General features: G+C 46.7%; 1 protein-coding gene across 2 annotated transcripts; it reads right to left on the bottom strand.

Annotated features, from left to right (window-relative positions):
* Positions 1-827: 827 nt before the first annotated feature.
* On the bottom strand, positions 828-17,571 carry C1QTNF12 (C1q and TNF related 12). 2 transcript variants are annotated; one of them, XM_052691779.1, is made up of 10 exons: positions 17,450-17,571; positions 16,575-17,236; positions 15,966-16,225; positions 9,906-10,025; positions 9,108-9,219; positions 8,526-8,707; positions 5,225-5,333; positions 4,887-4,977; positions 2,536-2,614; positions 828-2,231 (listed from the first exon to the last, which is right to left on the bottom strand). In XM_052691779.1, the coding sequence occupies exons 3-10, from the start codon at positions 16,134-16,136 to the stop codon at positions 2,133-2,135; spliced, it is 963 nt and encodes a 320-aa protein (XP_052547739.1). In that variant the 5' UTR covers positions 16,137-16,225; positions 16,575-17,236; positions 17,450-17,571; the 3' UTR covers positions 828-2,132. The 2 variants fall into 2 exon arrangements, with proteins under 2 accessions (XP_052547739.1, XP_052547740.1); XM_052691780.1 differs by lacking the exon at positions 17,450-17,571 and having other exon boundaries at positions 16,952-17,353.
* Positions 17,572-19,628: the final 2,057 nt, after the last annotated feature.

Genomic DNA, 19,628 nt, shown 5'->3' with positions numbered 1-19,628 from the left:
GTTACAAACAACTTGCTCATACTGAACTCAGTCCTTCTGAGTCGTCGTATTTTCTTGGACTATAAATTTTATGGCTACAAACAGAGGAGCACTGAAACCTCACTTCTCACATCATTAATCAATCTCCTCAGCCGCCAAACAGCACAAAAGCCTTGCAGAGCATTGGTGTCACCCACAGCTCAGCCAGGAACCTTGTGCCCAGCTGAGTTCTGAGTTTGGTACACTTGCACCTGAACAGTGGAGGTCAGGCCCAGCTTATTCCTGGCTGTTTCAACCCATCCTGCCCATCGTGCTGCTGGAGGAACAGCCTCACGCTTGCACCGATGGCTGCATCTCCATGAGTCAAGAGAACTGCAGCCTATATGGAATCACAAAGGTTGGAAAAGACCACTAGGATCCCCACGTCCAACATCAACCCACCCCCACCATGCCCACTGGGCACCTCCCTCCATGCCTGGTAGCATCCAGAGCTAAAAATATTCTTAACAAGGCAATGTTTTCCAACTAATAAGGTTGAAAAAGACTTCTAATATCACAAAGTCCAACCATCAACTCATCAACCAGAGGCGGAACAGGTAGAAATAAAGACACAACAATTCATCTGCTATTGAGACCACAGGAATAAAACACAACAAACAGGAAAAAAAAAAAATAAGTCGCAAATCCCAAAGCAAAATCTTACAATTTTTTTTTTCTTTTTTTTTTAGTTCTACAATAAAATAAATATTTTACCTCTGATTTACCAACAGTGAGACTTGGTTCAAAAAACCCATAGGTAACGACATAAAACTGAATGCAACAACACCTGGAGATTCTGCTGCTGCAAGTCGTGCACAAAATAGCCCAATTTATTACAAATATTCACGCAGTAGAAGTACAGTATAGTAATACATACTGGGATACAGGCCATGTGCCCTGACTACACCTACCCCACCAAAACCCAACGTCAACAGCCAATCCTTGCTGGTAGGGTTTAATGATCTTCATGTGAGTTACACACTGTGAAGCCCCAACAGTCACTACTGGGGTGAACTGCTGGCTCATTTCTTCACGCCTTCTGCTGTCCCCAGCAGTCTTGGTTCTCATTTTATGAAGGTGTTGTAATGGATCATGGAAAAATCAAGAAAATTCAAGAAAAGTATCTGGACTCCACGTGGGGCCCCGCTGCCATCTATTTATGAAACTGCTGATCAGCCATTTCCTTAATTAAGTTGCATCATTACAAGGCCAAGTGTCTGTTGAAGGGAAAAGCCCAATGAAATGACAACACCCACAACCAGCAAAACACATCAGACGGATCTACAAACAGATAAATGACACCTGACAGGATGCTGTGTAAGTGATGCAGTCCAGAGCCAAATATATATCTTACTAAAACATAAGAACATAACTGAGGGAGTTGGAGCCAGAACTGGTGCCGTTGGCCTCACATTTTCATAAAAATAAAACTGTGCAGGCAGCGAGGTATTTGGCTTCCTCAGTAAGAGCAGAGAAACAGACTTGGATTTAGGGAACCACCGTTAAACGGTTCAACCCTTGGATTCCCATCTTTGAAAGCAGGCATTGCTTGAGAATTCGACATGCTGCTTGTCAAACGTATCTCAGTTTGAACACAAGAGAGGGCCCTGCACCATTGACAACTGTGTGAAAAACAGTTTTGCTGACAAATTCTTGTCTCCTTCCTCCACAACACATGGAACGCAGTCACTACTTGACTTCCCCTCTCAATCCTTCATTTACAAACTTAAAACACCCCGCAGTCAGTCCCGAAGACATGCTGATTACAGGTGTAATCGTGTGAAATAAAGTTACAACAAATGCCAGATCTCAGTGTGCTGTTCGGTGCACATTTGGTGAAGCACATATTAAATATTACAGAGTCTGTTTCTGAGTTATAAAAGTGTTTTTTGGTTTTTTTTTTAAGGTGAATGAACTGGTGTGGACCTTGAGAAGCAGTAGCCTCTGAAAGCAAGCTGAAGAATCTGCAAAAGGAAAGGCTCTTTGCTTGTTTAAAAAGACACCAGCAGTTACATGAAGCAGTCGTCAAGAGACAAAGTAAAGGTTTCTTCAGTCAAATATATGCTGTAAGGCTGTGATTCGTGTTCTTCCCTGCTGCAGTGCTGCAGACGATGCTACGCGCCCATTAACATGCCCATGAAATCGGATCCATTCTGAATGGTGATGGGAGCTCCAGCACTGTTGTCCACAAAGATGGAGGTGTACTGGCCAGCCTGCAGAGCGAGCAAGAAGGAAAGGAAAAGTCATAGAATCGTAAAGGTCAGAAAAGACTGCTGAGATCATCCAGTCCAACCCCAGCCCACCCCCACCATGCCCACTGACCGTGTCCCTCAATGCCACGAATAGCCACCACCTCCCCTGCCACCAATTCTCTACAGCCACCCTGGGGATGTCATTTAGCTTCAATTAACCTCATTGAGAAGGTTAATAACTTTCCCACCTCCTGGTGAGAATTCAGACTTAGCAGTAAATAACTCCAGACCGACCATAAATGATTCCCAGCCTGCAGAGCCCTACCTGCAGCTGCAGCAAGCCATGCACGTAGACAGTGAAGATCTTGCTGTTACTTTCCAAACCAGCAATGACTTCCAAAGACCTAAACAGTAGCAAAAGAACAATAAACCTTGAGGCAATCACAACAACTGGCCATCACAAGTAATTTATACTGTTGATATTCTGCAAAGAGCTCGCTGTATGCACTCTGCCAATAACAGGGTATTTTCAAGGTATGAAAGGCCGATTCTGCCATAAACATACACGCAGACAGCCTACACAAGAAAGAACATACTCTGCAGCCGAAAGCTGTTTTGGGAGGACATCTGGATCAGGCATCATATAAAATTAAAAATAAAAAACAAAGGTCTTCAGATTAAGCCTTGAAGTAGAGCTCCAGATCTCCCCCTCGGTCCCTTCTGTAGTACCAGTCCCTTTCTAGTGCCATGATGCCCAAATAGCCATCACGTTCCTCACAGCAGCAAGATGTAGGACAGCTGCTCCTCATGTCATCCTCTGTGAATGAAGAACCACTCCTTGTGCGGGACTCAGGATGGAAGGACGTGCCTGAGACAGTAACTCATCCATGCGAGCTGAGTTCCAAAGCAATGGGAAAGCACAGAGCTCCATGACTGGCTGGCTTTTCTGAAATCTACCTAGCCACTGCGAGCAGATCCAGTTGTTTTTCCAAGCCAACCAACCCCTTCCCTCCCTTTTTTTCCATGAAGGGGTGGAGACGAAACCTAGCAAGTGCAAACGTGCTGCTTCCATCCCCCTTGCAAGGAAATAATGTGCACAAAAGGTAAGGGCAATTTGGCCCAGAGAGAGCAAGCCACTTGGCACCACCTTGATTGAAGAGCTCAGTCTGTGTGTCATATCCTGCCAAAGCCTCGCTTGGGTGGGAACTTCCCACCATTAATCTCTTCTACTCCAACTGTCTCTGTGCTTTTCAGTTTCCATTTCTCTCAGCCGAAAGCCCTCAAGGCTCTTTCAGCTCCCTAAAATGAATGACTGCATACGTAGACATCCCCAGGAAATTCCACAAGCATGGGTAGCAGCTCGGCTCATGCCAGCAGAATGTCTGTCCAGACAGGTCCCCATCCCTCCACCCATCTTCCTTCCATCCCACCGACCAGTCACACTCTCACCCACTGCAGAAGAGAAATGTCTTTCACAGAGCCAGTGCTCATCTCACTTGATAGACTCACGGAATGACAAAGGTTAGAAAAGATCTCTAAGATCCTCAAGCCCAACCCACCCCCACCGTGCCCACTGCCCACATCCCTCATTGCCACATCTCTACACTGAACACCTCCCTGGGCAGCTGTGCCAAAGCATCACTGCTCTTTCTGATCCATACAGGAGCTTCCTATTCATTGATTCTTGTGCCTGCATTTACCACAACAAAGAAGCTTTCCCAGAATCACTGAGTGCCAACAGGCAGCCCGGATTGCAAGCTCAGACCAAGGTCCATTCTTAACACGATCTGAAAGGGCTTCTCACGAGTGCAAGACTGCAACCAGTCTGACACCGCTTCAATTAAGTGCTGCAACCATAAAGACTGTTACAGAACAGTCTACAAGGCTGAAGAGGTGCCAGTTGCTTCAGTCAACAAGCTCCTTTACTTCCCACCAGGTCAATGGGCACACAGCTAGCTACCCCAGTTACTAATGAGTACTCCAACACCAATCAAGTCTTTTCCACAGGCGAATGAAACCTTAGAGAGCTGGTATTCATTTTCTGAGGCTTCATGTCAAATTAATCCTCCCATAAAGGCTCTAAAACTGATAGGGCTGTGGAGGGTCAGCCCTATTTTTACTGCACTCAAGTCACAGAGGAAAGGTGAGGCTGAAGCAGCCAGCCCAGCAGCAAATTTATAGTTTAGTTGGCTTCAAGCTATACCATAAGTCATTTTACGGATATATTTTGGTGGTGCTGTTACAAGGGCTGCACTTGAAGAGCTGCAGGCAGGGCAGGGCAGATCCGCACAGCCCTATAAGGGCCATTTTCCCCAAATCCAGCCACAACCAGAGACGTGGCCACTCAACCCAAGCAGCACTGCCCTCTGCTGGGTGCATTTCAGCCCAGCCCGTGGGTTCTCAGCCTTCTCTCTTGAAGCAACACATGCCAAACTCATCCTGAGCAAGCTGACCTTCCAATACAGGGCATTTACGTGCTACAGCTGAAAGGATGATATGTTCTGTCAACACACACAGTATTTATTCATCTATTTAGAGTACTTGACACCATCCACTGAAACATTACAAATCAGGAGGGGGAAAAAAAAAAAAAGCACAAAGCCCAAGGGCCAGCTGGAATCCATCTATTCAGAAAAGTTCTATGCGTATTTATGGTTTAAAATTGCAGTCACTCACGTGTATCGGTGGCACAGAGATTCAATGCAGATCAACACTCGCACGTTATCTCTGGCCCGGAGCTGGACTTTGCTCTTCAACTCACTGTGATCTGTGGAAAGCAGTGAAATAAACACAAACATCCATAACACAGCAGCAATCACTTGCTGGCGTTCGGTTCAAAAGGCACAGCAATATTGTGGCTCCTTAGGAAATCCCAAACAATTTAGGAGATGGTACCAAAAGGAGAGCTCGCTGCAAAGGGCTGCCATCAGACGTTCTTCACATCAGACAGGACGCACCAGAGACCCACAGGCCGCCAGATCTCCTTCCAGCACCTCTCAGTTTTTAGCACTCACCGATGTGGACGTTGGCTGAGAACTGGTAGATGCCAGACACGGGTGCTGTGAAACGTCCCGTTGCCAGGTTCAGCCCCGTCCCCCGGAGAAAAGCTCCTTTGGCCAAAGGCTGCAAAATAAGCAAAGCAGATCTTGAACAAGTCCCTGTGAAAAAGGAGCACTTGACACGCGTGAGAACAGGGCTCAAAAAATTTGCCAGGCTGCTGCCATTTTCCCCCTGATTTTCCCTTCCAGATGAGCTGCCTCTCAGCACTGGATGCCCACCAAAGGCAAAACGATCAGTATGAGATCTGAAGGTACCTTTTTCTCACTGCCCAACTCTTCTAACTTAACGCAGCACAGTGGTTGGAATTAAACCTTTGAGGCTCCATCCAACCCAGCCATTCTATGACTCCAGGGACTTTGCCCAAAACTTAGGCCTTTAACAGCAGTTCTATTTGTATATCTATCTCAGACCATGCTCACTGCATCTGTATGCTTTGCTGGTCCTGCTGCCTCCACTGAACCACACCACTCTCCATTATATGAGTCATGAGATCCGTTCTAGTACTACCCAAAAACTCTTAGATGGGGCCAAGCAGCCCCTCCAAGCCTAAAAATCTGGAATCTCATACACAGCTTTTGCAATGCAAGTGCAGAGGAAACAATCATATGGGTCTCCAGAGGTCTTCAACACCATTTCTTGTAGAAGTCAGACAGCTCTGATGCTATTAAGGACAACTGTTTGGATTCTTACAGATTCCGCATTTAATTTCCAGCCTCAGATTCCACAGGATAGGCAAAAGCCTAGGGAAACAGCATGCAGATTCTCCTCTCGCAAGGGAGCAGTCTTAAGTCAAACTCACAGCAGATTATCCGACTTAGACTAAAATAAACTCCACAAGAAATGTTTATTGTTAGTTTTGGCCTGTCCAGTGTGAGTTCGGTTAGAGCTGGGGAGAAGCAGGAGGGGCTTCTATGGGCCAAGAAAGCACATTAGCCAGACTCTGCTTCCACCACAAGGGCATTCTGTGCAGTGTAAATGCAATCCCATGAATGCTGCCTGGAGGGATTTGCCCTGCATTGGCCCCGAGGAACAGAAGAACACAAAAAAGGAACTCATTTTCTCTCTGCATATACATAGACAATCTAACAGCTGACCTCACGGCAAAGACTACGTGATGAGATCGCTGCCATTCTTATGCTATCACTATGCTGTCATTTTTGGTAATGCTATGTTTGATTTACAGCACGATCCAAGCCCCCTGTGTGCAAAACTGCATTGTTAATTCATTCCTTTCCTGTTACAGCTATTAGAGGAATCAGCAACCGAATTCCAAAACCACTGGATGGGCATGGAAGGCAATTGTAGGCACCAGTAAATTATCACTGATAAAACATTCCTGTTTCTTCACGCCTTCTGTGGCTTTGTTATTCTTCTGCTCATAGAAATAGACAGTGCAAAGGGCTGGTTCTGAGAAGGGAGAGGTTTCTCTGGGCAAAAATATTCCATTAAACTCCATGCCAATTAGAGTTCCCTGTTGTATATGCTGAGAAACTACTTGTGCACCAATTATTTCAATAAGCAAACTCAAAGCAAACAAACAAGTTAGCATCCAGTCATGCTCTACAGACCAAGACAAGCTTCTCTTCCTCATCTCTTTTCCCCATGTCTCTCTTATATACTCCATATTTTATTTCCTAGTTGAAGACAGGAACCACACACAAGGAACTGAGATGTGAGCTTAGCTTATCAGTGATAAAGGCTGTGAAAAGTAATGCATTGACTTTTGTTGTTACGGTTAACCCAGCTGGTACAGCAACCACAGGTAGGTAGAGATGTGCAGGAAGGCTATATCACTTTTAATTCCAAATGTGAAGGAAATAATGAGACTGAGAGGAAGAGAGGGATGGAGAGCTCTCAGGGTGAGAAAAATGCCGTGCTATCTGAATAACCCAAGGTCAGAGCAACACGACACCCAAATGACAAAGAACAGGAGTGCAAAGAGCAGGACTGCTGGTCCCTCTCTCAGTGTTCTTTCCCACTTAACTCAGAATGCCTTGGGTAAGTTCCAAAGAGTTAGATTGAGTCTCTATCATCTCACTGGGAAGTATCACACCGTTGGCTTCTTCGCACTATTAAACCAACAGGGTGGAGAGAGGGGAATTCTCTCCTCTTGGACTGTCGAAAGACAGTGTTTTCATCTTTGCAGGAGCAACCACCGTCTCCCTCCCCGTTGAATTCCCCTATATCAGAACACAAGCTAAAACCAGATACTTCTTGTCCCAGAGCTGAAATGAAAGGCTGGCATCCAGAGCCCTGCCAGCCCTCCCACATCAGCTTCAGGGCCAGAAGCAATTAGAAAGGAGCTAGGCATACGATAACAAAGCATGGGAAGTGTCAGCCTACGCACTGATTGCTGAGATGTCTTTATTCACATTTTCCCTCCTAATTAATGAGGCAGCAGATCTCTCTAGCCCTGCCCACACTTCAAGTACAATCTTGCCTCTGTGCCAGCACCCACAGTGCTGTCAAACCAGGCTTCCACAAGAGTATTTGGGAAAGATCCAGGAGAGCACCCTGAGCAAAAACCTCTGCCTTCAGTCCTGCTGCTGTGAGAAGTCCCAGCAGCAAAAACCACTCCATAGGAAACGATCTGCTGGACAGGATTCTTCAGAGATGAGGCAGTGCAGTAGGGAAGTAAGCTTACTTACTACAAAGACAGGTTTTAGCTATTACTTTGACATTTGTTAGTCTTCTGTAAAACAGTATGTAAAGAATTTTAGCACTGAGGCTGAATCATATGACAACAGGATGCCTCTTACTTTGGGCTCACATATCTATCACCTGTGACTGCTCTGTGCTTCTGACTCTCCTCTACGTCTGTTTTACTCTGGAGTAAAACAAGGTTTGCAACAAAAAAAACCCAAACAGATCCCTCAGATCAATGTCAGATGTGGACAAGTCTTTATCATTAACCAAAATAGAAGCTGACTGTTGTTTAGAGCTGCAAGACAGCCATCTCCTGCACAGACTGCTAGGACTTCAGAAGGAACTGTCATGAGATACAGCTGGGCTACAAGAGAAGAAGAAAGCCTTGAGTTTGTTTGGACTTAAAGCTAACTGTCCATCCTACTGCAGTTGAGCTTTAGGGCTGTAATCACTACATGAGATCCAACTTCTCAGTTACAAACAAGGCAACGCTAATGGTCGTGGCGTCCAGTCTTCCCTTTCAGGAAACACCTGGCAGCCCTGCAGACCAGCTCATCTACACACAGCGGCTGTTGTGTTGCACAGGTTCAGTCTGATATCTCTTCTCACCGACTGGAAGTTCTGAAGCTCTACCAGGGTCTTTTTATCTACGACAACTTGTCCTTTTAGCTTGCAGTGGAACGCCTCCTCTACACGTCGGTAGGGTGAAACTTCCTCCAAGGAGAGCAGGAGTGGAGGCAGCTGGCTGGGATGTGCTGAAATTGCCAAGGATGCTCGACGCTCAATGGCTTCTGTACAGAAAGTACAGGAAAAAGAAAAAGGGCTTCGTTTAAGAGCTTGGTCTATGAAGCCATCAGCTGTGTGGTTACACTCGTCCACACTCAACTCTTCAAACTGAACTGAACCATGGAATCATCCAGGTTGGAAAAGACCTCTAAGATCCCCAAGTCCAACCCCATCCCCATCGTTCCCACTGACCATGTCCCACAGTGCCACATCTCCACAGTTCTGGAACACCCCCATGAATGGGGACTTGACCACTTCCCTGGGCAAACTGAGCAGTGCTGAGGAAATATTTTCCCAAATTTCTGATCGTCAGCTAGAGCTAAACATTTGCAAAACCAATTCTTTGTTTGCCACGGTGCTTACCGAAAGAAACAAATCACAAAAGCTCAAACCAAAAGTATTTACCTTTTAATATCTCCTTAAACTCCTGCAGCAGGACTTCCCGGGTGACTTCAGCGCCAGGTGCTCCTGGGGGACCCTGGGGACCAGGAGGCCCTGGAGGCCCAACAAGACCACGCTAAGGAAGGAACCAAAGGAAAACACAAGAATTAGAATCAGGCCATTGCATATGACCAGAGTTCTCCCAGCCATGAGCCAAGAAAGCTACACAGAGCTAGAAGCTGGTAATAGGAACACAAATCAGTGCTGTTTCCATGTGTATCATTCCCCTGGAGTTTCATCAGTGCATGAAAGCACTCCTGCTATCAGGCCATTGAAAGGTAAAAGGAAGGCATTAAAAACATATTCAGTATTTGACTCAGCAGGAGATGAAAAGTACACACAGATGAGCAGTAATCCATTAAATTGCAATAAATTATTTTTTTGGTTAGCATATCCTTGGTTAGTATATCCTTTAAGACATTTGCACTTCATCTAGTGGAAGAAAAATGTTAATTTTATTTCTACTGAGCAGAAAATAAAAGAGAAAGGCTCAGCCCAAGAAACAGCTGGTTCAAACCAAAGTGAGCACTGACAGCAGAGTTCACACACGCTCATCTTGCAAAGCATAGAGCGCACTTACCTCCTCAAGCTTCTCCAAAATACCATGGGAAAACTTGAAGAGGAAAACAAAACCAAAAAAAAAGGAAACACAGCACTCTGAGGAAGAGCAAAAGCTGGAGCACACAGAACACCTTGAGTAACAGCAGTGGGAAGGGAAGACACGGTGCACGTTTGTTAGCTGATGGCAGTGCAGGGACCTACTAATTTCTTGTCTTTGCCTTTGCATTTCCTTTTAGAGGTGTTGCCATCATCTGGGCGGTGGACAAAGGAGATCCAGGTCCGCCGTGGGTCTGTGATACGAGGGTCTGGAGATTCAAGGATCTGGAGAGAAACGAGAGCAAACACAGATGCAATTGGGCCTAATTGGGTCTCTTTGGCCAATTCAGGAACTCTGAGAATGGGAAGTACCCAGACCAGACAGATATCTGCCACCTAAGCAAACCCCTGATCCAAACATACTGCATTTGAGAGGACATCAGGTTCAGGGTCTACTGTAAAATTCCATTTTATCCCACTTCTGGAGCAAATAATTCCATCTGGATTCTCCATTACCGTGTCACTTTTTGTCATCACTTACAGAAGCATCACAAACAATTTTGCAAAATTTAGGATAGAAACACCAAGGGAAGCTCACTTTGAGGAGAAAAGACCACGATTTGTATGATCTGCCTCCAAAAATCCATGCAGAGTAAGTAGTGTTGGAGTTAAATCTGAGCAGCCTGCTGGAGCTCCAATGGGAGGATATACAGAATGCTGGTGCTTCAGAGCTGAGCCAGGAGAGCTCCCTCCCAGCTCTAGGCCAAGGCAAGGAGATTTCCTTTCTGCCACATTGATTCCCAACCATTCTGCCATATTGATCATGCATTCCCCACTGTAATTAATCAGAGTTATGGTTAAACAGTCTCCCTCGCACGCTTAAATTTAGCGTGCATCTCAAACAAGCAGAACGAGCTTGTTTGAAATAATGAACCCATCTTGTTCATTATTTCTGTACCCAAATTAGTCCCCAACAGACTTTCTATGTTTGTAACAACATTTATAGCCAGCTGGTGATTGCACATTTTGTTAAGGGTACCAGTGAGTTCTTCCACCTGAATTATTTATCCTTTGCCATTTGCACTTACAGCACACATGGCTTTTTCAATTATTTTCCAAATTTCCATTTGAAATTAATGTTTGGGGTTTTTTTGTTTTGTTTTGTTTTGTTTTCTTCCCAGTGCCTGGGACTGCTGGGTGTGTGGTAACACTGCAGTGCAGCTCACACAGGAGAAGGAAGCAGCTCATTAGTAGCATCGCCCATCTCAGCCAGGATGCAGTGTGCATTCCTACAGAGCCCTAACAGCCAGGAATGGAACAGCTGCCTTGCAAAGAGAAGGAAAATCAAATCAGTTCACTCATCCTAAAGGGCTGGCTCACGTGGCAGGAGCTCAGAAGCACAGCCTTCAGAACAAAGCAAACCAGAGTTTTAGGAACAGAGATGCAGCTTCTGACAGCAGATGTGTATGGGTATATCCATATATCTCAGGTTTTCTCCAGGCTACAACCCAGGCACCAACCCCCTGCCTGCTGCAAATGGGGAAACGTGCCAGCTAGAAGGCAGCAGCCTCTGACCATTAGCTGTGAGGACAGACTGATGTCCTCAGCCTTGCTGAAGCTCCAGCCATGAAGAAACAGCCCGAAGCAGACATCTTCTTTTGGAGGAAAAAGAAAGGCAGAAAAAATAAAGGGAAAACATCTGAAATCTGTTTGGGGGGTGGGGAGGGGGGGAGAGGAGAAAAAAAATCAGGGGAAAAAAGAAGAAGGGGAAAAAAAAAGAAGGGGGAAAAAAGGAGGGGAGAAAGGGAGGAAATCAGCACACTGCCAGTGGCCCCCTAAATTGCAAACCCCTCCAGAAGACAGCCACGGCACTCCCCAGTTTCTCCTTCACAAGGATGACTGACAGTTAAAATCAATGTTCCATCCTTGTGGTATTATTATTTAATTACTACGGCATGCATGAGCAATCCCAGCAATAAGCATGCAAGCCTCTATTTTTCTTGGCAGCGGCCGCCTGCAGCAGCCAGGGACCTCGCAGCCAACTCAGGTATCAGTCAGGGCTGAGAACAGCCCTGGAATCCCAGCAGAGGGAACCTGTCCCTCCTGGGCTGCTGTTTGCAGAGCAAAGCTTGCAGGAGTCCAGAGGAATTCTCCTGGTAATGCAGCGGAATCAGCTTAGCCCTTATCGCTTCAAGCAGCGCCTCTAAAAACAACTGAAGCGCTGCCAGCGATTTTTAATCAACTTTCAATCAGCTCTTTTAACATAGCTTTGGAATACAACAGCAGTGATCGTTTTGGAGCAGTCGTGTGACCCAGCAGGAGCTCAGCAGCCTCACTTGTAACAGAAGAGCAGCTGAGCTGTCACTGGGGCTGCGGTGCACAGCCACAACCTGTGGTTCTTTCTGGCTCTGACTCCCAGGACAGCATGCACTGCCACAGCATGGAAGGCTGAACCTACAGCCCAGGAGTGGAGATCCTGAGAAATATCTGACCTACGTCTGAACTTTCCTAAAATTCAGGGATGGTGGGAACCGGTCTGCATCTCTGCTGAAGACCAAAGTGAAATGGGCTGAAGTCATTTTTAGGATGAATAAAAGGAAACACTACGAGCAAGACGTACATCCATCCTTATGTCCATACATCCAAAAGCATCTCCAAGAGTTCTCAGGCACACCTCGGCATTTCTCAGGGTGGAAAAGGATGGAAAAGAAGCAAGGGAAGGTTGCAGCTCTGTGAGGACAGCACCGTTCTCATTGCAGTGAGTCAGAGGTGGTCTCCAAGGATATACACCCAACCATTCTGGCCTATGGTCTCCACACCTGAAGTCAATGGAAGTTTTGCTCAAAGAGTTGCCAATATATTTGCCCATCTGGGATGGAATTCCAGTTAGCAATTCTGTGCTAATTAAGCAGCTGCCAGAAATACAGTGTCCTGACTTGGCATTTCAGTTGTGCTAATCCACAAATGTACAAGTTGTTACGTCCAATAGACACCAACAAGAGCATCGTCAGCTTCAATACGGAACGGTCAGCCAACGATTGCCTCCGCAAGTCTGTTTTATTTGGACCTGGTTAAAAGTGACAAATCCCACTTTTAAGCATGAAAAACCCGATGTTGGCCACTGCTAAGTCATGGCTGTGCACACCCCTGGTTATTAATGAGATGTAAAACCAAGGTCCTCACCACTTGTGGTTTGCACAGATCTCCTAAGAACTTTCCTGAGAGCAGAAGCGTTAGGTTTGATACCTCAACCAAATCCCAATTGGGATATCTACATTCCCACTGTGTTCTGTGATTAAAACAAAAATTTCATCTTTATTTCTCTCAATGGCCATCTCACAAAGCTCCTCCTCTCCCCTTAAACACATCACTCCACGTTGAATGTAATGAATCCAATGGAGCAGCTCTTGGGAGCATGACTGTTGGAATTACTACAGGTGGTAGAGAACTCTTCCCTATGCTTTGGAGTGCCTCAGAATGGTGCTTTCAGAGGAAATAATATCTTTGTCCACATAGTGGGTGACTAAGCTAAAAAACATCCCATCATCAGAAATCCCATTGAAGGTAAGACCCCGTTGACCTCAAATCATCCCTGTAATTTCATGGGGTTGGCTGCTTTGCACATCCCCAAGCATGGAGATCCAACAGCCTTTCTGTTCACCCTTTTCCAGAGTTTGATCACTCTCACGGTAAAGACGGATATTTTTTCTTACATTTAAGTGGAATTTCTGTATTTCAGTTTGTACTCAATGGCTCTCCTCCTTCCAGTGAGCGCTCACTCCGTCTCCTTTATCCCCTCTACTCAGGCATGGATGCACTCAGCTCTGTTCACAGCCAGCACATTACCTGGATGCTCCTCCAGGCAACGCTTAGCCCAGCACCACGAACCAAACCCCAGCTGTGAAAACTGTCCAGACAGTTCTGGGTGCTCCTGATAAAATCCTGTGACAGTTGGACCCACACCAGGCAGCTTGCAAAAGGCTGCCTCTGTCCTCAGAGGGCACTCAATAATGCATGGTTTGGGCACGCAACTGAGCACTTTGACCTTGCGAAGGACCACTTTCAAAGCACACGAGATGGGTACCAAACAACGCAGCCTGATATCCCCCACTGGCCCAATATCCCCCAATGGGTGAGATCCATAGCTGGGAAAGGGAAGACAAGCCTGGCAAGTGGCAGCTGTGCTCAGCCACTCCCAGCCAAGCTGTGATGATACAGCCGAAGAAAACCTCTGTATCCATCCATCACACTGCGCTCTCTGTCCATCTGTGCCAGAGAGAAAGCTCTCACGTGCTCTGTGAGCACATTACACTGACAGCTATGCAAAGATTAAAGCTGGATATATATATATATATTTTCAACATTCTTATTATTTCCCCTTGAACTATCGGTTTACCAGAGAACTGAGATTCCTGCCTGCCTCCTTCAGCACAGGTCTCACTGCATGGCTCATGCACTGATGGCGTTCAAGAGAATTTTCTCAGCTCTGTGTTTGAAAAGAATTCCCAAGATAAACCTGTTCCCAAACTGCTTAATTAGAAGGAAAACAAATCTACCTTTTTAACAGCACGAATGAAGATCGCCACTCATCTAATATTTCACTTCTGCTCCTGCTCTGACAAACCTACCAGTTGGCCACAGAGCCTTCCAAGGTAAACACAGCCTTAATTTTTACAGTTCACAGCCCAGAAAAAAGAAGTCTGTCTTTCCTGTTATGTAGCGCGGGGGAATGGGACGGTGCTGTTGTTCCTGTGCATCCCTTCACCAAGCAGAACTCACAGCAGCGCTGCCAGGGCTCAGGGACGCAGTCACCCACAACGTTCAGAAGCAATAGTTGAGCTCTGGAGAGATTCCAAGCAGAAAATCACATTGCAGAAATGGGGAGTGTGTATCAAGCAGAGTTCACAGGCATTTACAGCAGACATTTGGGTTAGTCCCATCCTTACGAAACAAAACCTGCCCCTGCCAAGCTCTGCAGCTCTAACAGTGCCAAACCTTTGCCATGGATATTTTAAAGCACAGCATTTCAACACAGAAACTACAGCTTCCAACCGATGTCTGTGTTAATGAACGCCCCTGAGTGGGTGCTGTGTTTCTTCCAGCAGTAACGTGTGACTCTGTCAGCATAAACCAGGACCTGTTCCTGCTTCTGCCATCAGAATACATTCTGCTTCTGGTCCAGTGTATTTCACCAGAAACAAAATTAATTCCAAAACAGGCTGGAATGCATTCGTATCAGATAGATATCTGCCTCCTGTGCAGAAGGAGAATGAAGCAGTTGTACAGAAAGTGGAAGAAAGCAATCGAATGTAAGCACCTTCAGAACACAGCACTTACACGAGCTGTCCCGACAAAGCCCTGCAACAGACAACAAAAACGAGCACTGCCTTCAGTACCCTAATGATCACTCCAAGTGCAGCAGCCAGCTTTTCTTATACACAGGACCGTTCCCAGACTTGCCCAACCTTAACCAATTACTTTCACAATAGCACTGAATGGGACGTTTAGAATGCCAGACCAATTGTTCCAACGTGCCCCCTCCTCCCTGCCCCAATTTTTGACAGGTTGTTCTTCAATCGCTATAGTGACTGCCATCCCTAATGCCTGTGATCAAAGTTGTGTTCTAGAGGTCACCAGGGACGTTTTTGTACGAGCATAGGGTGGTCAGGGGCAGCGTGACAGGAGACACTCCCTCCCGTCTCAGTGTTGCAGCCTCCCATTCCACCCCACTCCTAACCCTAGGACCTGAACTCCCCTCCTACTCCCATGCATTCTGTGCAGACTTTCATCCTGAAGGATTGGGATGTCTCCGATTGACTCAGTGGAAACGGCATCCTGCAGCCTGGGCTGATCCCCCCAGCACTGAACTGCCACATCCTGCCCATCAGAAGCCACTGCCCCTCACAAAGCACACACAGCTTTACATTTCTCACTGGGGCACGAATCCTGAATCCTTTCCTGCCAGAGCCACAATCACCCCCAGCGCACACCAACGTGTTTCCCACCTGTAATTTTCAACTACGACTCCCCCCTGTGCAAAAGGGCAGTGCTGAGAAAGCTCAGGCATGCTCAGGTGTTGGAACTGCTAGGAAACAAATCATGCAAAGGGGAGAAAATTCTCTTTAAAAATCAAAGAGATTGGCAAGGCTGCTCCAGTGGAAGAGGAACCAGCATCACGTTGCTGCCAAAATGAGTTCAACCAAGGACTGATAACGTACCACCTACCTTGGGATGCCCATGCAGCTCTTCGCTGTTGGATAGGGTGGCATTGAAAGGCTCTGTGTACTGATTGGGCTCTTTCTTCATCTTTCTCTCTTTCTTTGCTGCCATGACTCTGAAGAGGCAGAACTGGTGGCAAAGCAAAGTGGCCACAAACACCCAGGTGCAGCCCTTCATTTTGCAAAGGGAATGGCCAAGTCAGGAAGGGCACTCTCCGAGCACAAAAACCTTCACCACCAATAAGAGGAATAGACACAGACTTCTCTCTAGAAAAATAATAATAATAATAATAAATACAGAGGTTAGAACTATTAAAGACAGTCCTCTGGGCTATGCAGTGCCAAACGAGCAGCATGCATGGACGTGCTGGTTGCTGGAGAGAGCTGCGTTCAAGCAGGACACATGGAAACGGTACGGATAAACTTGTCTGAAAATCTGGCTTCACTCGAAGGCAGAGGTAAGTCCATTCAGGCTCCTGAAGCTTACATAAATACGAGGGGCCCTGGGAAGCCCTGCCACCCACCTTGCAGTGTTGCTCCCCCCTGGTGGCCCCCCCCCTCCACACACACACACACACACACACACAATAAGTCTTCAGCCTCGATTAAAACGCACTTAGCTATGAAACCCAGAGAAGTCAGATTGCTCAGGGCAACGGTTGCTCAGGTCGGGGCTGCTGACACAAACTCATTAGGGGAGGCTGTTTGGTTGTTCCTCTTCAGGAGAAGATTTCACTTGCTGTCATTTAAGGCGCTGTGTTCATTGCAAAGCAGGCGTGAAGAGGTCCCATCCATCCTCACTCCAAGGACACCTCAGTGACAAGTCCTCATCCTGTCCTGGCAGGGAATTTGCCACTCAAGGTTGTTACGATCACCACTCTTCTGCAGAGGCTGAGAGCATCCCTGCCAAGTGCTCAGCCTTCTAGGGACAAAGTCAGTTCCTCACAGATCATTCAGTCAAACCAGGGATAAATAAAGAAGCTGAGGGTGTACCTCGGTCCATGAGGAGCAGATAAAGTTTTTCCCAGGTTTAGCTTCTCTCTTTAGCTGGGTTTGTCTTCACTTTAATGAGATGATGAGCAGTGAGTCCTGATGGCAGCTTCAGGATGCAGAAACGTGTGCCTGGTGTCACACCCAGGAGGATTTCGGGTATCTCCAAGTGTTGATCACTGATGTTCCTCGCTGCTCCTTTCCCAGGCTGGAAACTGGCAAAGCCCTCCTCAGCTCTTGCTCTACCTCAGCAAATAAGCACTTCTTTCCTGAACGAGTTTCCATCAACTTGAAGGGGAAAAAAAAAAAAAAAAAAAAAAGAAAAAGGAGGAGGGATCACATTCTAATGAGCTGTCAAGCCTATTCTCTTCACATTCCTATTAGACTCACTGATAAGTGGAGCTGGCCTGTGTGCCAGGCAGATTCAAATCAGTGCCCACTCCCTGCTCCCTCCCCTCAGCCCTTCTCTGTTCCTCCCCTTCATTATCTCTGAGAAATCACCATTTTTCTGGGAAGCCTGGGGAGCTGCACATGGGTTTGTGGCAGTGCTCAAAAGCTGTGGCTTGGAATAGGCACTGAGCATCGCAGCATCAGATGCTCTGCCCTGTGCTGGGTGAGCTGCGCTCCACACACGTCCCCCCCAACCCCATGGGAGGATGGCTCAGTGGGGGCTTCCTGCTGTATCCACAGAATTGGGGGATGGGCATCTCATTAAAATGAACAGAAAACCAAAACCAAAACACATCTACAAACGTCTCATAAGGAAGGTATCTGGCCAAGCTGCTAAGCTTCACTAGTTGCTCGCCACTGAGAACAGCCTGATGCTCTCTGTAACACAGGGATGCACAAATTCATCTGAGCTTGTGTTTGTGTCATCCAAGAGCAACAAAATGCGATGTCAGGAAGCAGCAGGCTGGCTTTAAAACCTCCTTACCGTGCCTCCTGTCACCCAGGAGTACAGTAATCCAACAGTACAGCTCTTCGTTGGATTTTAAGAGCCCCCATCAGCTCTTCTGCCTCAGAGAAACTGAGGCATCAGCATTCTGAGTGCAAAAACCAAGAACTCTTCAGAAGAAAGAGGGGAGGGAAATGAAGCTTGGGACAGAGTGAGAGCCAGAACGGGTGCTGGAGAGAAGCTAAATAGTTAACAGCATCTCACCCCTCCCCCAAGCAGCTCACATTCCATCAAAACTACGTGGCAGACTTTATTTGTTAATAATATTTAACTTTCTTTGGCGCCTTCTCATACTTAAGCCTCTTTTTTCAGGTTAGTTGTAGACAAGCCATGAATTTGTAAAAGTGCACTTGATGACACATTAATAGGACAATCTGTCATATCGCAGCTAAACAGCCTGACAGATCCACACACCACGGCAAGAAATGACATTCAGAGCAGGAATGGGGTAATCGCTTCTTGGTCTGCTGGTGCTGTCTGTCTGCAACGTCCCCATTCTCATCCCAACAGCTCAGTGCCAAGGCTGCATGCTCAGATTTGGAGCAGGAACAGGTCCTCAGTGCACTACAGCAAACTGCCCCTGTGGTTTTTTAGGGCTGCAACAAGTGTCGGTGCAGCCATTACCTCCCCTCCAACCTTAAGTTCATTGCACTGCTTGTACAACTGCACACCTTGCTGTGCTCAGAGCCCAGCTGCAACAGTTCCAAAGCACCTGAGCTTTGCCAGTGCTTGAACACCTAGAAGGGTGTGCAACCTCTGCTTGCAAAAAATAATAGGAACTGCTTAAAAGTGCACCATTGAACTACTCCAATTACTGTTGCAAAGTACACCAACAATTCTGTACGAGGGGGGAGCTCAAGCAGGGAAAACAGTGCAAGGAGCCACACATCAAGCCAAGTGTCTTTTGTAAATGCTGCATGAACTGTGCATAAAGCTGGAAACTGAAAAGTCAGACAAGACACTTGTGACTACACCCCTCCCTCCCCACTTACACAATCTGCCTTTTACTCACAGTAATCCCACATTTCCTAATTATGACAATATCCAAAAGGCAAAAAGCTGGGATTTTATGTGTTGTCCAGCATAGACATAAGGAATAACGTCCAAGCCTTGGTGTGGAGATGAGGAGTTTTGAAGCCAACACAGAAGGCACATTACCATTCACTGACACCCACAACTGCTCCAGAGGCAGATAAAAACCTGGAGTAGATCCCTCAGGTGTGAATCTGAAGCTTCCCAGTGCCAACCTGCTACAAACTCCAGCTGAATGGGGCAACATACAAGAGCTGTTAGAACAAACCTAAACGCAACAGCAGAGACAAGAGCAGCTTCGGAATGAAAGCACGCGATCTCAGACTTGTTTCCTTCCCTAAAACACCGCAGCCGAGCTGCCTGCGCCGCGTTCCACAGCACCTCTTTGCTAAGATCCCTGCGTGCCTCCCACCACCACGTGCAGTCCCAGCCATCAGCTGCCTTTCGCCCAAAAGCAGATGGAATTACCACCCCACCTGGTGGCAAGCCCATAGAAACGACGAGTTACTACAACAGCGAAAAGGAACCAGGCTGCTTCTTCCCTTCTGGGCTTTTCAGAGTGCTCAAGGTGTGAAATAAGGCTGTTGTGCAAAGTGCTTTCCACTAATAAAAGGTTCCTAGTGAATCCCAACTTGTTTTTGCTTCCAGATTCCTTCCCAGGGATCCCTTTGTCAGAAACAGTCCGACAGAACA

Source organism: Tympanuchus pallidicinctus, unplaced genomic scaffold (assembly GCF_026119805.1).
Source record: "Tympanuchus pallidicinctus isolate F22 unplaced genomic scaffold, pur_lepc_1.0 scaffold29, whole genome shotgun sequence".
In the NCBI taxonomy this organism is placed as follows: Eukaryota; Metazoa; Chordata; class Aves; order Galliformes; family Phasianidae; genus Tympanuchus; species Tympanuchus pallidicinctus.
This window is presented reverse-complemented; position numbering and strand designations above follow the sequence as displayed.